At 43.4% G+C, this 22970-nt stretch overlaps 1 protein-coding gene across 1 annotated transcript in view; it reads right to left on the reverse strand.

The window, feature by feature from the left end:
• NOLC1 (nucleolar and coiled-body phosphoprotein 1) overlaps positions 1–22970 on the reverse strand; it is an 85425-nt gene that overhangs the window by 11603 nt on the left and 50852 nt on the right. The window contains exons 7-8 of the mRNA XM_081329588.1: positions 10153–10294; positions 9052–9186 (exon numbers count right to left, since the gene is read on the reverse strand). Of these exons, the coding sequence (XP_081185714.1) occupies positions 9052–9186; positions 10153–10294 (277 nt within the window). The remainder of the gene's footprint in view (positions 1–9051; positions 9187–10152; positions 10295–22970) is intronic.

Below are 22970 nucleotides of genomic sequence, written 5' to 3' on the forward strand. Positions count from 1 at the left end.
GTCTAGATAGGGCCGCAACTGGCGCACCAGGCGAACCTGGGCGAACGCCCCCCTAGTCACAGCTACAATATGATCTTCTAAGGAGAGTTGTGAGTCTAGGAGGACTCCCAAGTTGCGAGCCCTATCTACAGGAGGTAAAGACTCACCCCCCATAATGAGGGGTGGGATATCCTGAATATCCCGAGATGCCGGTACGCACAGCCACTCCGTCTTGTCAGGGTTGAGACGAAGCCTGTTCCTCCCCATCCAGACCCGGACCGCCTCCAGGCACCGGGACATCACGTCGAGGGCATCACTGGGGTGGTTTGGGGTCGAAATGAAAAGTTGGGTATCATCAGCATACTGATGATACCCAACTCCAAAACCACGAATGATCTCACCCAGCGGTTTCATGTAGATGTTGAACAGAAGGGGCGAGAGGACCGACCCCTGAGGGACTCCACAAGCGAGAGGCCTCGCGGTCGACCTCTGCCCTCCTGCCAACACCGACTGCGAGCGTCCCAGGAGATAGGAGGAGAACCACTGAAAAACCGTGCCTCCCACTCCCAATCCCCTGAGACGCCGCAGCAAGATACCATGGTCGATGGTATCGAAAGCCGCTGAGAGGTCTAATAGGACTAGAACAGAGGAGTATCCTCTGTCCCGAGCCCTCCAGAGATCATTCACCAGCGCGACCAATGCCGTCTCCGTGCTGTACCCGGGTCTGAAGCCCGATTGGTACGGGTCTAGATAATCCGCTTCATCCAGGACCAGAGGGAGCTGATGCGCCACCACACTCTCAACAACCTTCGCAAGAAAGCGAAGGTTGGAGACCGGACGAAAGTTATTCAAAACAGCCGGGTTCAAGGCAGGCTTCTTGAGGAGAGGTCTCACCACCGCCTCTTTCAAGGCGGCGGGAAAACTACCCTCACTCAGAGAAGCAGATATAACCGCCTGGAACCAGCCTCGTGTCCCCTCCCGGGCTGCATAAACCAGCCAGGAAGGGCACGGGTCCAATAAACATGTGGTGGAGCTCAGCCTCCCCATGATCCTGTCCACTTCCTCCGGAGTCACAGGATCGAACTCCTCCCAGGTGACATTGACAAGACCGCTCGTGTCCTGATCGTCCGATACTGCCCAGTCGGAGTCCAAACCGGTCCGAATCCGAGCGGTTTTGTCCGACAGATGTTGACTAAATTCCTCGGCCCGCCCCTGCAAGGGTTCCCCACTAACCTCCTGATTAAGGAGGGAGCGGGTCACCCTAAACAGGGCGGCCGGGCGATTATCTGCGGACGCGATGAGGGCAGCGTAGTAGTTAGATCTCGCTACCCTCATCGCTGCGAGATAAGACCTAATATGGGTTCTTAGTCGCAATCGGTCGGATTCAGATCGGGTGGACCTCCAAACGCTCTCTAGGCCCCGTCTCCGACGCTTCATCTCCCGGAGCTCCGCGGAGAACCATGGAGCCCATTGGGATCTGCGCCGGGTCAGGGGCCGCAAGGGTACAACTCGGTCAAGTGCCTCTGTGGCCGTCCTTTCCCAGGCTTCCACTAAGGCATCTGCCGAGCTGTGAGCTGAGGAGGCAGGTGGGGACCCCAGCGCTGCCTGAAACCTCTCAGGGTCCATTAAGCGTCTGGGGCGGAACCATCTAGTTGGCTCAACAACCCCACGGTGGGGAGTGGCAAAACGGAAGACCAGCCGCAGGAGATGATGATCGGTCCATGACAGGGGCATAACAATTGGGGAGCCCCCACCAAGATCATCTAACCACCGACCAGATAAGAAAACCAAGTCAAGGGTGTGACCTCCCTCATGAGTCGGTCCAAGAATTACCTGCGTCAGGTCCATGGCCGTCATGGAAGCCATGAACTCCCGAGCTACCTCAGATGCTCCTCCCAGGGATGGTAGATTGAAGTCTCCCAAAACCATAAGTTTGGGAAACTCAATCACCAGCCCTGAGAGGATATCGAGAAGCTCAGGCAGGGCTGCTGCTACGCGACTAGGCGAAAGGTACACGAGCAGCAAGCCCAACTGCGCCCTGGGACCAAACCTCAATAAGAGAGATTCACACCCGACTATCTGAGGAACGGTGGCCTCCTGCGGACATAAGGTCTCCCTCATAACCACAGCCACTCCCCCACCCCTACCCTGAGTCCGAGGCCGGTGTAGCACCCGGAAGCCTGGTGGGCAAAGATCAACCAGGGGGATACCACCCTCTGGGCCCAACCAGGTTTCCGTGATGCAGGCCAGGTCCGCTTGCTCACCCTCGACTAAATCCCGGACGAGGGGAGCCTTATTAGCAACGGACCTGGCATTCAAGTACACCAGTCGGAGCTGGTGATATTGTTTGCCTACAAGAAACTCATATTTGTGCAAAAGATCAAAAATACTTGATTAATTCTCAGTTGGGACTTCATTTTATAGCATCTGCTCCAGATAAAAAGAGTGGAGTGGTTATCTACTTTAGAAGAGATTTATCTGCTACGTTAATTGAATCTGATCCACAGGGAAGGTATGTTATTATTGAATTATTGTTACAAGGCAAGAAGATTCTTATTATTGGATTATATGCTCCTAATCAACAGCAAGGAAAGTTTTATAAGTTTTTACATGATAAACTAATTCAATTGGATTATAAATCTGTTATTTTGATGGGTGATTGGAATGGTGTTTTGGACTCAAATAAGGACAAGAAGAGGTCTTCTAAAAATTCTCCTATCTATTCTAGATTGCCTAAAAGTTTTTTTGATTTGAAAGAAGACTTGGAACTAAGAGATATCTGGCGGGAGCGGAATTTGGAGGATAGAGATTTTACTTTGTTTTCGGACAGGCATCAATCGTTTTCTAGAATTGACTTTTTTTTAGTTACTGGTGATCTTACTTCCAGGGTCAAGAATGTCAAGATTTTTCCTAGAACGTTATCGGATCATAGTCCTGTATGGATGGAATTATTTAGGGAAGATGGAATAAGAAGATCTTGGAGGTTGAATGAAAATTTATTTAGATATGATGTACTTTCAGAAAAATGTAAAGATTATTTGAAAGAGTTTTTTGTTCTGAATATGCATAAAGGAACACCGATTGAAATGGTTTGGGATGCCAGTAAAGCTGATATGAGGGGGATTTTGATTCATATGAACAATGGTCATAGGCGTAAGCAGATGCAAAAACGTAAAGAATTGGAAGAAGAGATTAAATTGAAGGAGAAAGCTTTTATTTTAAATCCATTAGATAAGAGATTACGGATTTCAATAAATTTGTTGAAAGAGCAATTTAATATGTTAATGGCGGATCAGGCTGCAACTAATTTGAGTATGCGAAGCATAATACTTTTTGTAATAAAAATAAGCCTGGTAGGTGGTTAGCTTATCAATTAAGGAAAAAACAGAGGTTACGTACAATAGAGAAAATAGAATATAAGGGCAAAGAAACATATCAACAAAATTTGATTAAAAAGGGTTTTTTGGATTTTTATCAAAAGTTATATGCTAGTGAGAATGTACAAACTTTAGATATAGATAAATATTTACAGGAAGCGCATATTCCTATGCTTTCACATGAACAAAGGGAAGGGATGAATTGTTTAATCACTTCTGAAGAAATTATTTCAGTAATTAAACAGTTAAAAGTGGGTAAGGCTCCGGGTACAGATGGCTTAACAGCAATTTATTATAAAACTTTACTTACAGAGATGGTAGAACCTTTAAAGGAACTATTTAATAATATCCAGGCCGGAGGGGAGGTGCCTCCATCTTGGAGAAGGGCTTTTATATTGTTGATCCCAAAGGAGGATCAAGATCTTACTCAGCCTAAGAATTATAGACCTATATCGCTTTTAAATATTGCTTTATAAGATTTTTGCAAAAATATTGGCAAATAGATTAATGTTAGTTTTGAAACAGATGGTTCATACAGATCAGTCTGGATTTATAACTGGAAGATATATGAAATATAATGTAAGACAATTAGTTAACTTAATTGAGTATTTGGATAAGAATAACCAAGTCCCTGCGGCATTGATATTTTTGGATGCTGAAAAAGCTTTTGATCAATTGAATTGGCAATTTTTATTGAAAGTTGTGGAAAAGATGAACTTTGGGGATGAATTTCTGCAATCTATTAAGGCCATATATCAACAACAATCGGTGCAAATTATAATTAATGGGGGATTAACAGATGCATTTAAAATTGAAAAAGGTACAAGACAAGGGTGTCCCCTGTCACCATTATTGTTTTTTTTAACATTGGAGATTTTATTGATTAAAATTCGGGAATCAACTAAAATACAGGGAATAAAAATAAAACAGAATGATTATAGGTTAAGAGCATTTGCAGATGACTTGGTTGTTACACTATCTCAACCGATTCAATCGGTTATAGATTTGATGGAAATTATAATACAATATGGGAACGTTTCAGGCTTTAAGGTGAATAATAATAAGACTAAAATATTATCTAAAAATATGACTATGAATGAGAAGAATATGTTAGTAAAATTGACAGGTTATGAAATTGTGAAAAAGGTTAAATATTTGGGGGTATATATTACAGCTTCTAATGTGAAATTATATAAGAATAATTATGAGACGTTATGGTTAAAAGTACAAAAGGATTTAAATAATTGGAAAAAATTACAATTATCTTTGTTGGGAAAAATTGCAGCTGTTAAAATGAATGTTTTACCAAAGTTTCTTTTTCTGTTTCAAATGATACCTATTTTGAAAAAAGATGCTAATTTGGATGAGTGGCAGAAGGGTATTAATAAATTTATCTGGGCGGGGAAAAAACCGAGAGTTAAACTTAAGATTTTACAAGACGCTCGGGAAAGAGGAGGACTTAAGGTGCCCAATTTGAAATTATATTATGATGCAGTGGTTTTAACATTGGTTAGTGATTGGCTTAATTTAACTAATAAAAGTTAAATTGTGGGAGGTAATTTGGGTTAGAAATGTAAAATTTACTCAAGCCCAAAACTTAAGAGAAAACTTTTATAAAATGTTTTATAGATGGCATTTGGATCCTAAAAAGCTGTCTTGTATGTATTCTAATTTACAGCCCAAATGTTGGAGATGTGGTAGTTTGGATGCTACCTATTTTCATATTTGGTGGACTTGTAGAAATATAAAAGCTTTTTGGATTAAAATTTGGTGGTTCAAAAGATTTTTAAGAGAAAGATAAAGTTTACTCCACAATTATTTTTATTGGGTGTTATTATAGACTGTGACGCTAAATAAATTAATTTGACGTTGAATTTGATAACAGCTGCGAGGTTATTGGTAGGGCAATATTGGAAGAAGGATTGTCTGCCTACTATAGAGGAGTGGACGCTTAAAGTGTCAAATCTAGCAGAAATGGCTAAGTTTTCTGCTTACTTGAAAGATCATTCACAAGAGAGATACATTTCGGTTTGGAGAAGATGGATAGATTATATTCAGAAAAAATATGGGATTAAAAAGTTCCATTTAGCTTATGACTAAATTTTAGATTGTTATTGTTATAATTTAAATTTTTTTTAGAAGTTGGGTATTTTAGAGTGTTGGTAATTATGTTAAAGGCGGGTTAAAGTGTATTATGTATTTGGTTTTTTATATAGTTGATTAATGTTACTGTAGTTTCCGGCGTATAAGACAACTTTTTAACTCATGAAAATCTTCTCAAAAGTCAGGGGTCGTCTTATACGCCGGGTGCTGAAACTTTAGGGACAGGGCTGGCTGGAAAACCTGGAGCGGATCTTCCATTTAGTCTGCGCAGGGAAAGCGGGACCAATTGGAGTAGAAGCTGCAGTCTGTGATTTTTTACAGGCTGGGGTCTGGGCTTCTTTCCTTCTAAAGTTGAAGAGCAGCTGTAGGCAGATGGGGAATGCAAGAGCAACTTGAAAGGCAGGTGGGGAATGCGTAGCCAGAGCAGCAGCTTAGCTCTAAGGACACATTTGACTCAGGAACTGGGCGGGCTGGCTGGAAAACCTGGAGCGGATCTCCCATTTGGTCTTTTTTTTTTAAAATCCCATTTATATCCCGCCCTTCTCCGAAGACTCAGGGCGGCTTACAATTTAAAGCACAAATCAATGTGCTTAGCAATAGCCTTCATTCTATGTATATGCCTGTTTATTAGAGCTTTCACCCCCCCCCCACAAGCACCATTATTACAAAGTCAGCTTATTGCTCCCAACAATCTAAGTCCTCATTTTACCTACCTCGGAAGGATGGAAGGCTGACTCAACCTTGAGCCTGGTGGGATGAGAACCTGCACTAATTGCAGGCAGCTGGTGTTACTTAAGGCTCTGCGCAGGGAAAGCTTTAGAGTGAATTAGGAAAAGTGAAAAAGTGAATTAGGAAAATAGGAAACGGTTGCTGGAATTGAGTATGTGTAGTTTAACGAAGAGAAGGGTGAGGGGTGACATGATAGCAGTGATCCAATATCTCAGGGGCTGCCACAAAGAAGAGGGAGCCAAGCTATTCTCCAAAGCACCTGAAAGCAGGACAAGAAGCAATGGATGGAAACTAGTCAAGGAGAGAAGCAACCTAGAACTAAGGAGAAACTTCCTGACAGTTAGAACAATTAACCAGTGGAACAACCTGCCTCCAGAAGTGGTGAATGCTCCAACACTGGAAATTTTTAAGAAGAGACTGGACAGCCATTTGTCTGAAATGGTATAGGGTTTCCTGCCTTAGCAGGGGGTTGGACTAGGTGACCTCCAAGGTCCTTTCCAACTTCTTCTTCTTCTTCTTCTTCTTCTTCTTCTTCTTCTTCTTCTTCTTCTTCTTCTTCTTCTTCTTCTTCTTCTTCTTCTTCTTCTTCTTCTTCTTCTTCTTAAAGTTTAATCCACTTGCACTGTTTTATGTTTACATGTTTGATAATAAACAGCCTTATGTTTATAAGTGACAGTTTTCCTACTAAGTACCTGCATGTCATAAGCATTTGAATTAAAATTACCATATTAAAATCAAATCTGATGTCTTTTAATTTTTATTTGGTTTGCGTTGGAAGAGGGGTAGTCTTATACGGCGAGTATAGCCCAAACCCTATAATTTAACAGGAAATGTAGGGGGTCGTCTTATACGCCCAGTCGTCTTAAACGCCGGAAAATACGGTAGTTAGATTATGATTACTATATATTTGTAACCCTGTAATCAGCTTTGGGAAGTGGGGGAGCGGGGGTTAGGGGGGGGGTTGGGAAGGGGATAATATTGTAACTTTTTATAAAACTTTTCAATAAAAAAATAACTGTAAATAATAAAGTGTGTGCTTTGTCCCCAAGCTAGGGCTTATTTTCAGGGTAGGGCTTATATTAGGCTCACCCCCAAAAATTAAGCTCGGGCTTATTTTGGGGGTAGGCCTTACTTTCGGGGAAATGGTATTTAGGGTATATTTATTTTTATTTATTTATTTAATTAGTTTTCTATACCGCCCTATTCCCGAAGGACTCAGAGCGGTTTACAGGGCAATATTTAAAAGACAATATAAAATTAAGATAAAAAATAGAATTAAAAAGAATTAAATTAATAGCCCAACAATAAAACAATGTTAAAAACGTGAAACTAAAAACCCTCTCAGTCCAGGGCAAATAGATCGAAAAGCCAGGATTTCAGGTCCCGGCGAAACGAGCGTAGGTCGGGGGCAGTCTGGAGTTCCACAGGTAAATCATTCCAAAGGGCAGGCGCGCCCACAGAGAATGCCCTCCCTCTGGGGATCACCTGCCGGCATTCCCTGACTGGCGGCACCCTAAGGAGGCCCTCCCTATGGGAGTGCACAGGACGATGGGAAGTTGATGCCGGCAGCAGGTGCTCCCTAAGATAATTTGGGCCCATGCCATTTAGGGCTTTATAGGTCATCACCAGCACCTTGAATCTCACCCGCAGGGCAACTGGAAGCCAATGCAGCTCGCAGAGAAGAGGTGTCACTCGGGAGTATCGGGAGACTCCCATCACGTGGTGGAGCTCAGTCTCCTCATGGTCCTGGCAACCTCATCCGGGGTCACACGATCGAATTCACTCCAAATGGCATTCTCAAGACCGCTCGTTTCCTCCCTGTCAGTCTCTGCCCAGTCAGAGTCCAGACCGGCCCGAATCTGAGCGATTTTGTCCGCAAGATGATGACTAAACTCCTCAGCCCGCCCCTGGAAGGGCTCCTCCCTCACCTCCCGATTAAGGAGGGAGCGAGTCACCCTAAACAGGGCGGCTGGGCGATTATCTGCGGACGCGATGAGGGCAGCGAAGTAATTAGACTTCGCCATCCTCATCGTCGCGAGGTAAGACCTCGTAGCGGCTCTCAACCGCAATCGGTCAGATTCGGATCGGCTGGATCTCCAACAGCTCTCCAGACCCCGTCTCCGACGCTTCATCTCCCGGAGCTCCACAGAAAACCATGGAGCCCACCGGGATCTGCGCCAGATCAGGGGTCGCAAGGGTACAACACGGTTGAGCACCTTGGTGGCAGCCCTCTCCCAGGCCTTCACCAAGGCATCGGCCGAGCTGTGAGTAAGGGAGGTAGGTATAGACCCAAGCGCCGTCTGGAACCAATCCGGATCCATTAGGCGCCTGGGGCGGAACCAGCCCAGCAGCGAGGGGTGGCAAAGCGGAAGACCAACTGCAGGAGGTGATGATTGGACCATGACAGGGGGACAATAGTTGGTGAGCCCCCTCCCAGATCATCAAACCACTGTCCAGATAGAAAAACTAGGTCGAGAGTATGACCCCCCTCATGAGTATATGCAAACATTCCAAACTGAGTCTGTCAAGTATTGTCTGATAATTGTTTTCCTGAGCCTAAAACTCTGCTGAGGCAAAAAAAAACCTTTCTTCTTCTTCTTCCTTACATCAATCACAGGGATCAGATGTTTCCTTCTGTCTGATGGACAATAATGCATCCTTTCCTATATTTGAAATTCCTTCTATAAATAAAGGATACTTTTCTTCATTAAAAAGAACTTATTTACCATAGGACTATATTTCTCTCCCATACATTAAACTCTGTCAAAAATCAAGCACTTTTAAAAGAAAAATATATTTGAAAGAATATCTTTAAATATGCACATCTAATCAGCTTTGTATACAAATCATTTATGAAACTTACTTGATGGTCTCTTTGTGAACGCTTGCTCTTTTTTCTTACTATCTTCTCCCTTCTTCTTAGAGGTCTTTTTAATGAGATGTGCTTTGCCTTTCGTTGTTTCTATGGCTAAAGGGGGTGGCACAGCAGAGTACTCTCCTGCGATTACAGACAGCAGGAAAGGAGGGAGAGAAGGGCAGTCACACACACAAACATATATAGGATAAACCAGGTTAGGTCTCATAGATCTTGTATATGATATAATTACATAAATTTCATTAAATGTTCAAATTAGTTGCCGTTTTCTTCTAAACACTTTCTTATTCATTTGATGAATGACCTCTGTACATTCTTAAGCCCATTTTCTAACATTTTCTCTGGAAAAAACAATTTGGGATTAGCCTGTCAATTGCTACATCCTATACGTGTGTGCATTTGTATGTATTACACCCACATGCACACACACATATAGAATGTAGCAATATAAAAAGTATATCTAGTGATGAAATTGTTCACATTTATCTATATTTATCAATATATTATTTCAAAAATGAAAAACAAATTAGAATACAAAGTTGATTTTTAAGTACCGTTGGATAGCGATTTAGGTGTGTCCACACCTGATTTAGCAAAAATGGTGGTTTTCCCGGGCTGCCATAGAATGTCACCCTGATTGGCGGGGGCCCGGAAATCCCAGGGCAACCTAATATGGTTGCGGCCACCCCGCTCTATAAGGGAAAGGCTAGGGTTGGGCAACAGCAACCGCCAGATGGGGAGGTGGCTGGCCAGCAGCCCTTTGTTGTTGAGCTGGAGCTGCTAGCTTATTGCTCTCTACTACTACTTGCTCAGAGGTCCTCCTCCGAGCAAGCAGAAGAGAATATTAAGGAAAAACAACAACGTAAGTACAGCAACAGATAAGCTCTTAGCTTTTCATTCTTTTTATCCAGGTTTTCATAAAATCTGGTTTATATATTTAAAGAGGAACATGTATGGCCAGAAATTAACATATACTCATGTAATTTATTTTTGCACGTATTCTTTATCTTTTGTCCAATCCCCAGCTTTCTAGCAGCACTGATCTGATCTTCATCTAAATTAAGAAGCCAGCTTCCTTTAATAACTCACCACGCTTGGACTTTGAGGCTAGTTTTTCACGTTCTGAACCATCACAAGAAGACTCACTGCTGCTCTTCTTCGCATGCTTGTTTTTGACTGGAAGTGGCTGAGCAGTGTTGTTTTTGCGGTGTGGAAGTTTCTTCAGCTTGCCCTTACAAACAAAACAAAATGAAAACAAAAGATGCCCCAACATCAATCGAACAAGTACCATTTTGAAGATGATCATCATTCAGTCAGACACTGCTTATATACAGATGCCAAAACAGAGAAATGAAAAACTGTTAAGATATCATTGCACAGGATAAGATTAGGAATCAGCAGTTCCCCATTGTCTAAGAGTGTTTTCAGAGTTCTTCCTTAATTGCTGCTGAAATTAACCTTTGGTTAATCCTAACCATTTCCTCTCCCTGCCTGCCTGAGTAATTTTAGAATCTATTAAGCAAACACCTCAGATTCCTGGGCAGTATTCTCTACTATTCACATGGTGTGGTAGGATGGAGGGTTTGTTGTCACTGTGTGTTGGGGGGAGAGAGCACGGGGGGGGGAGGCTCAGCTAATCTCAATGTACACATGTTGTATTTTGACAATAAAGGTTTATTATTATTATTATTTATTATTATTTATTATTTATTTATTTATTTATTTGTTTGTTTTTATATACCGCCCTTCTCCCGAGGGACTCGGGGCGGTGTACAGAGTAAGGTAGGTATACAGTTGAACAATAGTCAGAAACAATAGTAATAATAATAACTGAGACCCCAAGAGCTATCAGGCCAGGCCGGACTGCTGGAACAGGTAAGTTTTTAATTCGCGCCGGAAGGTGCGGAGGTCGGGGGCCATCCGGATTTCGGTAGGCAAGCAGTTCCAGAGGGTTGGCGCACCCACTGAGAATGCCCTCCCCCTGGGGACCACCAGCCGACATTCTTTGAGCGGTGGCACCCTGAGGAGGCCCTCTCTGTGGGAGCGCACAGGACGGAGGGGTGTTGACGTTGGCAGAAGGTGCTCCCGTAGGTAGTCCGGACCCATGCCATGTAGGGCTTTGTATGTCAGTGTTAGCACCTTGAATTTCACTCGGAAGGCAACCGGAAGCCAGTGCAGCTCACGGAGGAGAGGTGTGATATGGGAGTATCGGGAGGCCCCCAAAAGTGTCCGTGCAGCTGCACTCTGCACCAGTTGAAGCTTCCGAGTGGCTCTCAAGGGCAGCCCCATGTAGAGAGCGTTACAGTAGTCAAGGCGAGAGGTCACAAGAGCATGGGTGACTGTACGTAAGGCATCCAGGTCCAGATAAGGCCGTAGTTGGCGCACCAGTCGAACCCGGGAGAAGGCCCCCTTGGTCACAGCTCCTATGTGATCTTCCAGGGATAGCTGTGAGTCTAGGAGGACACCCAGGTTGCGGGCCCTATCAACAGGGGGTAATAACTCATCCCCGATGTTAAGGGATGGAATGTTCTGAGTATCCTGGCTTGCCGGTATGTACAGCCATTCAGTCTTGTCTCGGTTGAGTTGAAGCCTGTTCCTCCCCATCCATTTCTGGACCGCTTCCAGGCAACGGGACATCACGTCGAGGGCATCACTGATGCTGTTTGGAGTTGAGATGAAAAGCTGGGTGTCATCAGCATACTGATGGTACCCTACTCCAAAACCACGAATGATCTCACCCAGCGGTTTCATGTAGATGTTGAACAGGAGAGGCGAGAGAACCGACCCCTGAGGAACTCCGCAAACGAGAGGCCTCGGAGTCGACCTCTGTCCTCCTGCCAGCACCGACTGCGAGCGACCCAGGAGAAAGGAGGAGAACCACCGCAGAACCGTGCCTCCCACTCCCAGTCCCCTGAGGCGCCGCAGCAAGATACCATGGTCGATGGTATCGAAAGTCGCCGAAAGGTCTAATAAGACTAGGACAGAGGAATGGCCCCTGTCCCGGGCCCTCCAGAGATCATTCATCAGAGCGACTAATGCCGTCTCCGTGCTGTAGCCCGGCCTGAAGCCCGATTGGCACGCGTCAAGGTAAACCGCTTCATCCAGGACCTGAGGAAGTTGATGCGCCACCACACTCTCAACAACCTTCGCAAGGAAGCGAAGGTTGGAGACTGGACGAAAGCTATTCAATGAGGTTGGGTCCAAGGTGGGCTTCTTGAGTAGAGGTCTCACCACCGCCTCCTTCAAGGAGGCGGGGAAGTGACCCTCACTCAGAGAAGCAGAGATGACCGCCTGAAACCAGCCTCGTGTCCCCTCTCGAGCTGCATAGGCCAGCCAGGAAGGGCACGGGTCCAGTAAGCATGTGGAGGAGCTCAACCTCCTCATAATCCTGTCCACTTCCTTTGGAGTCACAGGATCAAATTCCTCCCAGGTGACGTCGACAAGACTGTCCATGTCCTGTTCCTCCAACTCTGCCCAGTTGGAGTCCAGGCCGGTTCGAATCCGAGCGATTTTATCCAACAGATATTGACCAAATTCCTCGGCTCGACCCTGTAAGGGTTCCTCCCTCACCTCTTGGTTCAGTAGGGAGCGAGTCACTCTGAACAAGGCAGCCAGGCGATTATCTGCGGACGCGATGAGGGTGGAAAAGTAGTTGGATTTCGCCACCCTTATCGCTGCGAGATAAGACCTGGTGAGGATTCTTAGTCGCAATCGGTCGGATTCGGATCGACTGGATCTCCAACGGCTCTCTAGGCCCCGTCTCCGATGTTTCATCTCCCGGAGCTCCGCGGTGAACCATGGGGCTCGCTGGGATCTGCGCCGGGTCAGGGGCCGCAGGGGTACAACTCGGTCCAGCACCTCCATGGCTGCCCTTTCCCAGGCTTCCACTAAGGCGTCCACCGAGCTGTGAGCAGGGAGTGCAGGTGGGTTCCCAAGCGCTGCCTGGAACCTGTCAGGGTCCATTAGGTGCCTGGGGCGGTACCATCTGGTTGGCACCGTGCACCCACGGCGGGGGGTGGCAAAGGGGAAGTCTAGCCGTAGGAGGTGATGATCGGTCCATGACAGGGGCGTAACGGTCGTGGAGCCCCCACCGATATCATCACGCCACCGTCCAGATAAGAACACCAAGTCGGGGGTGTGGCCTCCCTCATGAGTCGGTCCAGAAATTATTTGCGACAGGTCCATGGCCGCCATGGAAGCCATGAACTCCCGAGCTAGTTCGGACGATCCTCCCAGGGACGGTAGGTTAAAGTCGCCCAAGACCATGAGTTTGGGGAATTCAACCACCAACCCTGAGAGGACATCGAGTAGCTTAGGCAGGGCTGCCGCTGCACGATTAGGTGGAAGGTATGCCAGCAGCAGGCCCAACTGCGCCCCCGGACCGTATCTCAGGAAGAGAGACTCACACCCGACTATCTGAGGGACGGTGGTCTCCCGCGGGCTAAGGATCTCCCTGATGATTACTGCCACTCCTCCGCCCCTACCATGGGCCCGAGGCTGGTGCAGCACCTGGAAACCAGGCGGGCAGAGGTCAACCAGAGGGACACCACCCTCTGGGCCTAGCCAGGTTTCCGTGATGCAAGCCAGGTCCGCGTGCTCACTCTCCACTAGGTCACGAACAAGGTGAGCCTTGTTAGCAACGGACCTTATTAACTACTATTAACTTCACAGACCACAATATAAGATTAGTAGGACTAAATTTTTGAAATTAATTAGAAACAAGGTATTAAAGGAAGTTTATAAGAATTTATCTTGGGTTTATATTTTTCCAAAAAATTGGGAATAACAAATACAAAAAAGACCAATCTTAAACAGTTCATTTAGTGACTGTTCAAAATTATAGTGGAACTAAAAAAGTGACTCATGACTGTTTTTCACACTTATGACCTTTGTAACATCTCCATGGTCATGTGATCAAAATTCAGATGCTTGGCAATTGGTTCATATGTATGACCATTGCAGTGTCCCGGGATCATGTGATCAACTTTTGAGAACCTTCTGACAAGCAAAATCAATGGGGAAGCCAGATTCACTTAACAACTGTGTTACTACCTGTTAAGTGATTCACTTAACAACAATGGCAAGAAAAGTCATAAAATCGGGCAAACTCACTTAAAACCTCTCACAACAACACAAATTTTGGGCTCAATTGTGGTCATAAGTCTAGGACTACCTGTAATAAGAAATAATGTAAAAAATACTTCTGCCTTCTTTTAAGTTTAGGGCTCAGAACAGAAACTCAAAGTAGTTACTTACTCAAACAGGTAATTTAATTTATATGCCATGTCAGATTGCTGCTGAAAGCAGTTATTCAATATTCTTAAGTGTCACACTGTTATATAAACAAAGTTCAATTTGATGAAAAAATATACACAAAAGTAATTGAGATTTAAATTTTTGTTTCTTGCAAAGGCATGAACAAAGCCTTGTCACAAGGCAATATTACAAATCATGGGCTCCCTGCTTTTCCTGGACAGAACTTAAGCCATTGCTTAACTATCTGTTTGCTATAATCTCGGAATATATACTATTTAACATTCTAGACATGTACAGCATTGGGATCGTGATAATGTCATTTCTAAACTTCATAGATATCTAAACTAAATTTTACAGAAATGTTAGCATTTCAATGCACCTGGCATTCATGTTTCCTATAAAAATTGCTGAAAGGTTATCTTTATTTTGCTGCAATTTTATTATTTATTAAATTCATACATTCATGTCACATTTATGACTATGGATGGAACACACAATTAAAATAACAAAAACCAAACCAAACAATAAAAAACAAAACCATTAAATTACACTTAAAAGTTAAAGTTAAAATCTCCAGTTAACTGGCAGCTTCATTGCTTTTTGTTTTTTCAAGGGAAAAAACACTTAAGTAATGATACAGATGGTTTTCATGGTCTCTTCATTGTATCATATTCCCCAAAATTTGAGGCATGGGGGAAGGCTACATAGTAATGTCATCTATCATCTAAAACTTTTCTGAGTTTTTTTCCACCTTTTTGTTAAACAGGAAGACTAGTTGCATTACCACACAGCATTGAAAGCTATGCATACAAAAGTTATTGTTGCAAGGTTTGTGTTAATTCAGAAAGGAGGAATAAAACAGTACCGCTGACTTGGGTCAAGGAGGGGCCCAACATCAAATATTTACTATAAAAATTCCTTCTAGAGTGCTGTGATCAAAACTTCCAGCAATAACTTCATGGCAAAGGTCATGCAATTTTCCTTGGTGCTAATTCCAGTTCCATCCGTGACTGTGCCTGGAACTGAGTACAGTTTGAAGCATGATTAAGTTAAGGCACAAAGAAGAACTCTCATTGATTACGCCTAATTCTAAATGGAGTGTAGAGGCCCAAGAATCAGGACATTTCTGGCTGCCAGTTATATCGCTGACAAATCAGCCATTTAGGATGTCTGTTTCATGAAATCAGACAAAACGTTCAGAGTAAATGTAAATAGAGGACCATGAAAATGGCCAAAGCATTTCTTTATTCTGTTTTTTCTAAAGCATCTTGATGCTTTAGGAGTCCCTCTGGTCACTTAGGAATGACCCAAGATGACTTTTGGATGACCATGGACCCAACTGGGAAGGGGACTCTTGAAGATTCCAGTTCCCTCTGGAAGTGATTGAAAAGTCACTGGACATATATATTGTCCTGTTATGAGTTTTGTTTTCTTAAACATGCCTGGGATCTTAACTTTCACTTATTGAATTTATTGTTTAAGTTTTTTTGTTTTAAAAGCTCATCAGTAGTTGAATGCTGATTTATTTCAACTCCTTGCTGGACTCTGTTTTTTCTTTTTTCCTTTGATATATATTGTTTTGGAAAACTCCTTCCTAAAAGAAGCACTTTGGAGCTTTGAAGATCCAAGAGTTTTTGTTTGATTTATTTCAATATTAGATTTACTTTAATATTAGACTCTTACCACAAGATTTTTGTAGTTTTTGAATTTGCAAAACATTTGGAGTTTACCCTTTTTGAATTTTTCTTTTAAACTTGAATTGAAATATACAGAAACATTTAGAAAACATTCCTTTGATTTCCTTCTGCTTCAGTGTTCTTTGTTCCCTGATTAAGTTTCGCAGACTAAGGAATGGCTGAACAGTGGCTGAAATGTAAGAAAAGACGGTTGAATAATATACTTCTAGCTGAACATCTCTAAAAAGCTTGATGAGACGATAATAGTCAGGCAAAATATCCTGGGGGCATGTAACTTTGAATAAAGATATACAAAAAGAATTTGATCCAGTTCCAGACCAAAGAGATATTCTCAGAGCTGGAGAATTAACTGAGTTGATTAACTGTTAACTGATTAACTGTTTCTCTGAAGTTTAGTCTACATATCCCTACAACATTAGGACTCTCTCTGAATTGGAAGTGACAAATTCCTTTTTTCTATGAAGGAGGGAGACTAGATGAATTTATTACACCTATCTGGAAACCACTTCTATTTGGACTTTGATGGGAAGATAGAATAATTGTTGAGACTGAATCTATCATATTTAATTAGACAACAATTGATAAGAGATGGCATTAAGAAAAAAAACATGGTTATTTGATGCAGGATGAACAATTTTTTAACTATGGGATGATTTGAAATAAATAAGATGCTGTGGTAAACTTTGTAGAAATGGATTACAATAACAGTTTGTTAAGAGAGAATTTTGAAACTTTAATTTTGTATTGGGAGCTAAGTTTTAGTTTTAATCTAGAAGAATAATTCAAGAAATTCAAGAGAAATTGATTGGAAACACCAAACTCATAGATAAAATATACGGTATGCCCATGACTTCTCCTGTTACTAATCATCCACTAATAGATGGTATACCAGCCCAAATGGAGACTGATATGCTCCTGCCACCAAAATGTTATGTATGTTGAAGTACAGCACTATAAGCTTAACAAAAGTGTCAAGAATTCACCTTGCAATTCAAAAAAGGAGCATTGAATTGCATTCTTCCATGCAGAATTTGACAGCATTCTGGGCAGTTTACAGGAAGAGAAAAAGGAGAATAAATGGTTTATTATAGTAACAGAGCAGCACAAAGTTTTCAGGCATTAAACATGTCCAGTTAAACAGAATTAAAAGTGTTAATTAATGTTACCTTTCTTCTTACTGAATACAATGACATGTTTAATTGTCCGTCATTTAGTTTGTACTTACAGGTGAAACTCGAAAAATTAGAATATCTTGCAAAAGTTCATTTATTTCAGTAATGGAGAAAGGGGAAGGGGAAACTAATATATGAGATAGACTCATTACATGCAAAGCAAGATAGTTTAAGCCGTGATTTGTCATAATTGTGATGATTATGGCGTACAGCTCATGAAAACCCCAAATCCACAATCTCAGAAAATTAGAATATGACATGCAATCAATAAAACAAGGAGTGTACATAGAACAATATCGGACCTCTGAAAAGTATAAGCATGCATACTTGGTTTGGGCCCCTTTTGCAGCAATTACTGCCTCAATGCGGCGTGGCATGGAAGCTGTCAGCCTGTGGCACTGCTAAGGTGTTATGGAAGACCAGGATGCTTCAATAGCGGCCTTCAGCTCTTCTGCATTGTTCGGTCTCATGTCTCTCATCTTTCACTTGGCAATGCCCCATAGATTCTCTATGGGGTTCAGGTCAGGCGAGTTTGCTGGCCAATCAAGCACAGTAATCCCACGGTCATTGAACCAGGTTTTGGTGCTTTTGGCAGTGTGGGCAGGTGCCAAGTCCTGCTGGAAAATGAAGTCAGCATCCCCATAAAGCTCGTCTGCGGAAGGAAGTATGAAGTGCTCCAAAATCTCCTGGTAGACGGCTGCGTTGACCCTGGACTTAATGAAGCACAGTAGACCAACACCAGCAGATGACATGGCTCCCCAAATCAACACAGACTGTGGAAACTTCACACTGGACTTCAAGCATCTTGCAGTGTGTGCCTCTCCATTCTTCCTCCAGACTCTGGGTCCTTGGTTTCCAAATGAGATGCAAAAGTTGCTCTCATCAGAAAAGAGGACTTTGGACCACTGAGCAACAGACCAGGTCTGTTTTTCTTTAGCCCAGGTAAGATGCTTCTGACGTTGTTTGTTGTTCAGGAGCGGCTTGACAAGAGGAATACGACATTTGAAGCCCATGTACAGGATCTGTCTGTGTGTGGTGGCTCTTGATGCACTGACTCCAGCCTCAGTCCACTTCTTGTGAAAGTCCCCAACACTTTTGAATGGCCTTTTCCTGGCAATTCTCTCCAGGCTGCAGTCATCCCTGCTGCTTGTGCACCTTTTTCTTCCACACTTTTCCCTTCCACATAACTTTCTATTAATGTGCTTTGATACAGCACTTTGGGAACATCCAACTTCTTTTGCAATTACCTTTTGAGGCTTTCCCTCCTTATGGAGGGTGTCAATGATGGCTTTCTGCACAACTGTCAGGTCAGCAGTCTTCCCCATGATTGTGATTCCTACTGAACCAGACTGAGAGACCATTTAAAGGCTCAGGAACCCTTTGCAGGTGTTATGGCTTAATTAGCTGATTAGAGTGGGATACTTTGAGCCTAGAATATTGCACCTTTTCACAATATCCTAATTTACTGAGATTGTGGATTTGGGGTTTCCATGAGCTGTAAGCCATAATCATCACAATTATGACAAATCATGGGTTGAACTATCTTGCTTTGCATGTAATGAGTCTATCTCATATATTAGTTTCCCCTTTTAAGTTGCATTACTGAAATAAATGAACTTTTGCACGATATTCTAATTTTTCGAGTTTCACCTGTATTTCTTCAGCTTCTATACCTGCCATCTCAATCTAATTGACTCTCAGTTGAAAGTAATAATTTTAAATACAAAGAAAAGCTTTTTAATGGTAAGATCTGTAGAGTCGTGGAAAAGCCTACATATACCGTATTTTTCGGACCATAAGATGCACTTTTTTCCCCCAAAAGTGGGGGGGAAAACGAGGGTGCGTCTTATGGTACGAAGGTGATCCGTATGGCCAGCCCCAACCTCTGCAAGTGGAGCGCGAATCGGCACGTGCTGAGAAACGCCGATCTCACTCTCCTGCAAACTCCCTCGCTCGGTTTCAGCTTCCCTTGCTACAAGAGAAAGCAGGCTGAAACCGAAAGAGGCAGATTGCCAGGAATGCAAATCGGCTGATCTCGCGCTGCTGCAATCTGCCTCGTTTCAGCCTGCTTTCTCTTGTAGCAAGGGAAGCTGAAACCGAGTGAGGGAGTTTGCAGGAGCGCGAGATCGGCCGATTCGCATTTCTGGCAATCTCCCTCACTCCGTTTCACACACGGACCATTTCCTATTGCACAAAGACCAGCAAGGTGAGTGGCTCAGATTTTCAGTGGGAAAACGAGTGAAAGCAAACAGAGGGCCAGCTGCATTTCTGAGAAGAGATCCCGTTTAACATCTGTAAACAATCTGGAACTGCAATTCAGAGAGAAGGAAGTCTGCATATCACAAGGAGCCACAAGTTTGTTTTAAGTGACAAGCAAAACAAATGAGCCTCAGTAAGTTGGGCCTGACTGGTAAAAAGTTCCCAAACTGTCCCTAATCTAGTTAGCTAAGTTTCATGTTCTTTTCTCTGCTGGGAAGAGTATGGAAGGAAGCCGTCAACCAAGTGAACTTTAAAAAGGGATCCATGGTTTCGTTTTGTTTCTTTAATTCCAGACAAAGTGAAAATTCTCAGGTTACATCTGCAATGGTGACAAACCACAGGCCATGCTTGCTTATAAACATGTTAGCGGCCCAGCCATAGTTTTTGTCTCTACAAGACCCCCGCTGCAATCCTCTCTCGTAATTTCTCTGGGATGCAAAATAAAGTTTAAGTTTAAGTTTAAGTTTATTTGATTTCTATACCGCCCTTCTCCCGAGGGACTCAGGGCGGTTCACAGGGCATATATAAATAGCAGTACAAAAATTAAAAAGAAATTAAACCAATGCCCAATTAAAATACAACAACAATAAAATAGTAAAAAACCCATTAAAAAACCCATGTTCCCCCATCAGGCCAGACCAGCTAGTTCAAATAAGTGGGTCTTCAGCCCGCGGCAGAAGGTGCGAAGGTCCGATGCCATCCGGAGCTCAACCGGCAGTTGGTTCCATAATGCCGGAGCACCCACAGAGAAGGCCCTCCCCCTGGGGGCCACCAGTCGACATTCCCTGACCGGAGGCACCCTGAGGAGGCCCTCTCTGTGGGCACGCACAGGGCGGAGGGGAGTTGACGCCGGCAGCAGGTGGTACCCCATCTTGCGGGATTAGTGAAGGATAATTCAAACAATAACCCATGTAAAGTATTTTGAGTAACGCTCAGCATTGCCTGAAGTCCAATCCATTTAATGGCGACTGGAAGGAAGGAAGGAAGGGACAATGGGAGAGGGAGGGAGAGAAAGAGAAAGAGAGGGAGAGAGAGAGAAGGAGAAAGATTTTTTTTTTGTTTTCCTGCTCTAAAAACTGGGTGCGTCTTATGGTCCGATGCGTCTTATGGTCCGAAAAATACGGTAGGTTTTGAGGTCCCATTTCTGGTGGTTTTAAGAAGAGGCTAGGGAGCCATGGATGATTTGAATCTTCATTAGCTCTCACACTGTTACTTAGTTTGGTTAATGAAATGTCTACAAGAAAACAAGCAAGGACATCTCATTTCAACTCTGAGCTACAAATATTCTTTATTGGTTTTCTAATCCTGCCATTTTTTCACCTTCATCTGAAAGTGACTCTCAAAAATTGAGGAAGGGTGAGGTAACAATACTGAAAAAGAATTATGCATGTTGCAGTGACAATCACACTCACATATACTTCAACTTGTCAGGTTAGTTACTGACCATGTTGAGATTTCTGGAGGAAGAAATGGTGATTGAACACATTTCCATGAAAAGCGGAGCCAATGACTACAGCGGAATAAAAAGCCAGCAAGCAGACTGGCTCTCTGAAACTTCTCCAGACAAAAGAGGACTTGAGATCACCTACAAATTCTTCAAAGCTGTACCTCACAAAGACACCATAAGTAGTTTGTGAGATGAAATAGTGAACATCAAATCAAACTCGGAGCCTTTGAAAAGACACTAGATTTGCATACTTCTAATCATTCTAATCATTTTCAGCCTTTGATTGGATTGTTTCCTATATTGGATTAATAAAAGAAGGTTCTTTAACCTTCTCATGAGAAGAAAAAAATGACAGAAATATATTTCTATGATATCATTTGAATGGACGAAAGATTTAAGGCTGTTAATGGACTTTTGCTGATACCAGGATTGAAATGACAATGGTTTATTTATAGATAAGAGAAGGGATATAGGAAGAAGAGATCGTATGTTATATTTTAAGAGGAAGTGATATTACTATTATTTTTGCTGTGATGAAAATGGGAAGTCACCTTCTCTTTATTGTAATCTTATTTTCTTTTCTATTTTTTCTATTTCTTTTTTCTGCACTTTTTTCTATTTTTTCTATTTATATTAGTTTTTACTGTTGTAATCATAAACTTTAATAAAAGGTTTTTTTAAAAAAAAAGTTAGTTACTGTCCATGTCGATTCCTAACTGCTTGTCATTCAAGGCCTCTGAGTGATTTCCTTAACATGGTAGCTGTTGACCTGACAGATTTACTTCTATTTCTGTGAATAAACATGATTCGTGGACACAGTGGTTTAGAATAATCAAAAAGCTTTTAATAAAATATTCCAAAAATTGTTCTCAAATTTACAATCATGGAAACAAGGCATTAAGGCTTAGCAAAAGGGTTTTTGTGTGGACTTTGTGTTTTTTAATTTATTTATACACAATCTAGAGATAATGGTGTCGACTTGTAGATACCAAATTAGAGAAATAAATTAGTTTAAATCATATAAAAATTGGATATAATGGTGATAACTGAAAAATCTCGCTATAGTAATTTGTTGAAAGTATTTAAGTCCATTGCATCAAGACTTTACTGATGTTTCTGGGCAGGCACTGGGAAATTTGGAAGAGTACAGGCTAGCAAGAGGACAGACTGATGGAATATGTCATGCTATGATACTGACATTAGCAATGGCAAGAGGACTGGAGGCTGGAGAAGAAAGTTAGAGATAAACTGCATTAACAAAAAAACAAAAATGGTGGGCTAGAACCCTTGCCTGCAATGGAAGAAATTGCCAGAACAAAATAGTGTGCAGAGCACCAAGTCCTGTTGGTGGCCAGGAGGCTCAATGCTTTCTTTTTTTTATAATGCATATAAGTGTTGACAAGCCTTTTAAGTACCGTATTTTCCGGTGTATAAGACAACTGGGCGTATAAGACGACCCCCAACTTTTGAGATGATTTTCATGGGTTAAAGTCTTATACGCCGGAAAATACGGGTAAGTAGGAAGTCAGGGCTGCTTTTCAATTAGGTGAAGGTGTCGCGGCCCACGGGCGTGACATTCAGCGGGGCCCCTCTTCGCAGCACGGCGCACGGGCCTCGCCCGTCTCCCCACGGACGCGCCTTCCTCGCTACGGGAGCCACCTCCGCCATCCCCGCACGCCACTGACGCAGGCCCATCTCGACTTGTCGTGAGCCAGCCTTCTCCCGCGCGTCGGCTGCATCTCCCGACCATCCGACGCCGCCTTAGAGATCGCCCAGCAGCTGGCCAGCGCGTGCATGCGCAGGACACCTCTGCCGGGACTCACCCGATGCCGGCGGGCTCCGTGGCGTCCTTGCCCGGGACCGGGCCCATCCGGGTCACAGCGAGCCTGGACGCAATGTGGGAGGGGTCATTTGGTGGCGACAGTCTGGCTGAGTGGCGGATTCAGAATGCGGTGATAGAGGCTGCGCCCGTTACACCTACTAGCCTGGCTGGGAACGCGTCGTCGTCAGAGCCCGTGAAGGCTGAAGAGGGGTCCATGGACTGGAGCTGGGAGGGGGCCATGCACGGGTGGGTGA

Source organism: Vipera berus (genome assembly GCF_964194415.1).
Source record: "Vipera berus genome assembly, chromosome: 5".
Lineage (NCBI taxonomy): Eukaryota > Metazoa > Chordata > Lepidosauria > Squamata > Viperidae > Vipera > Vipera berus.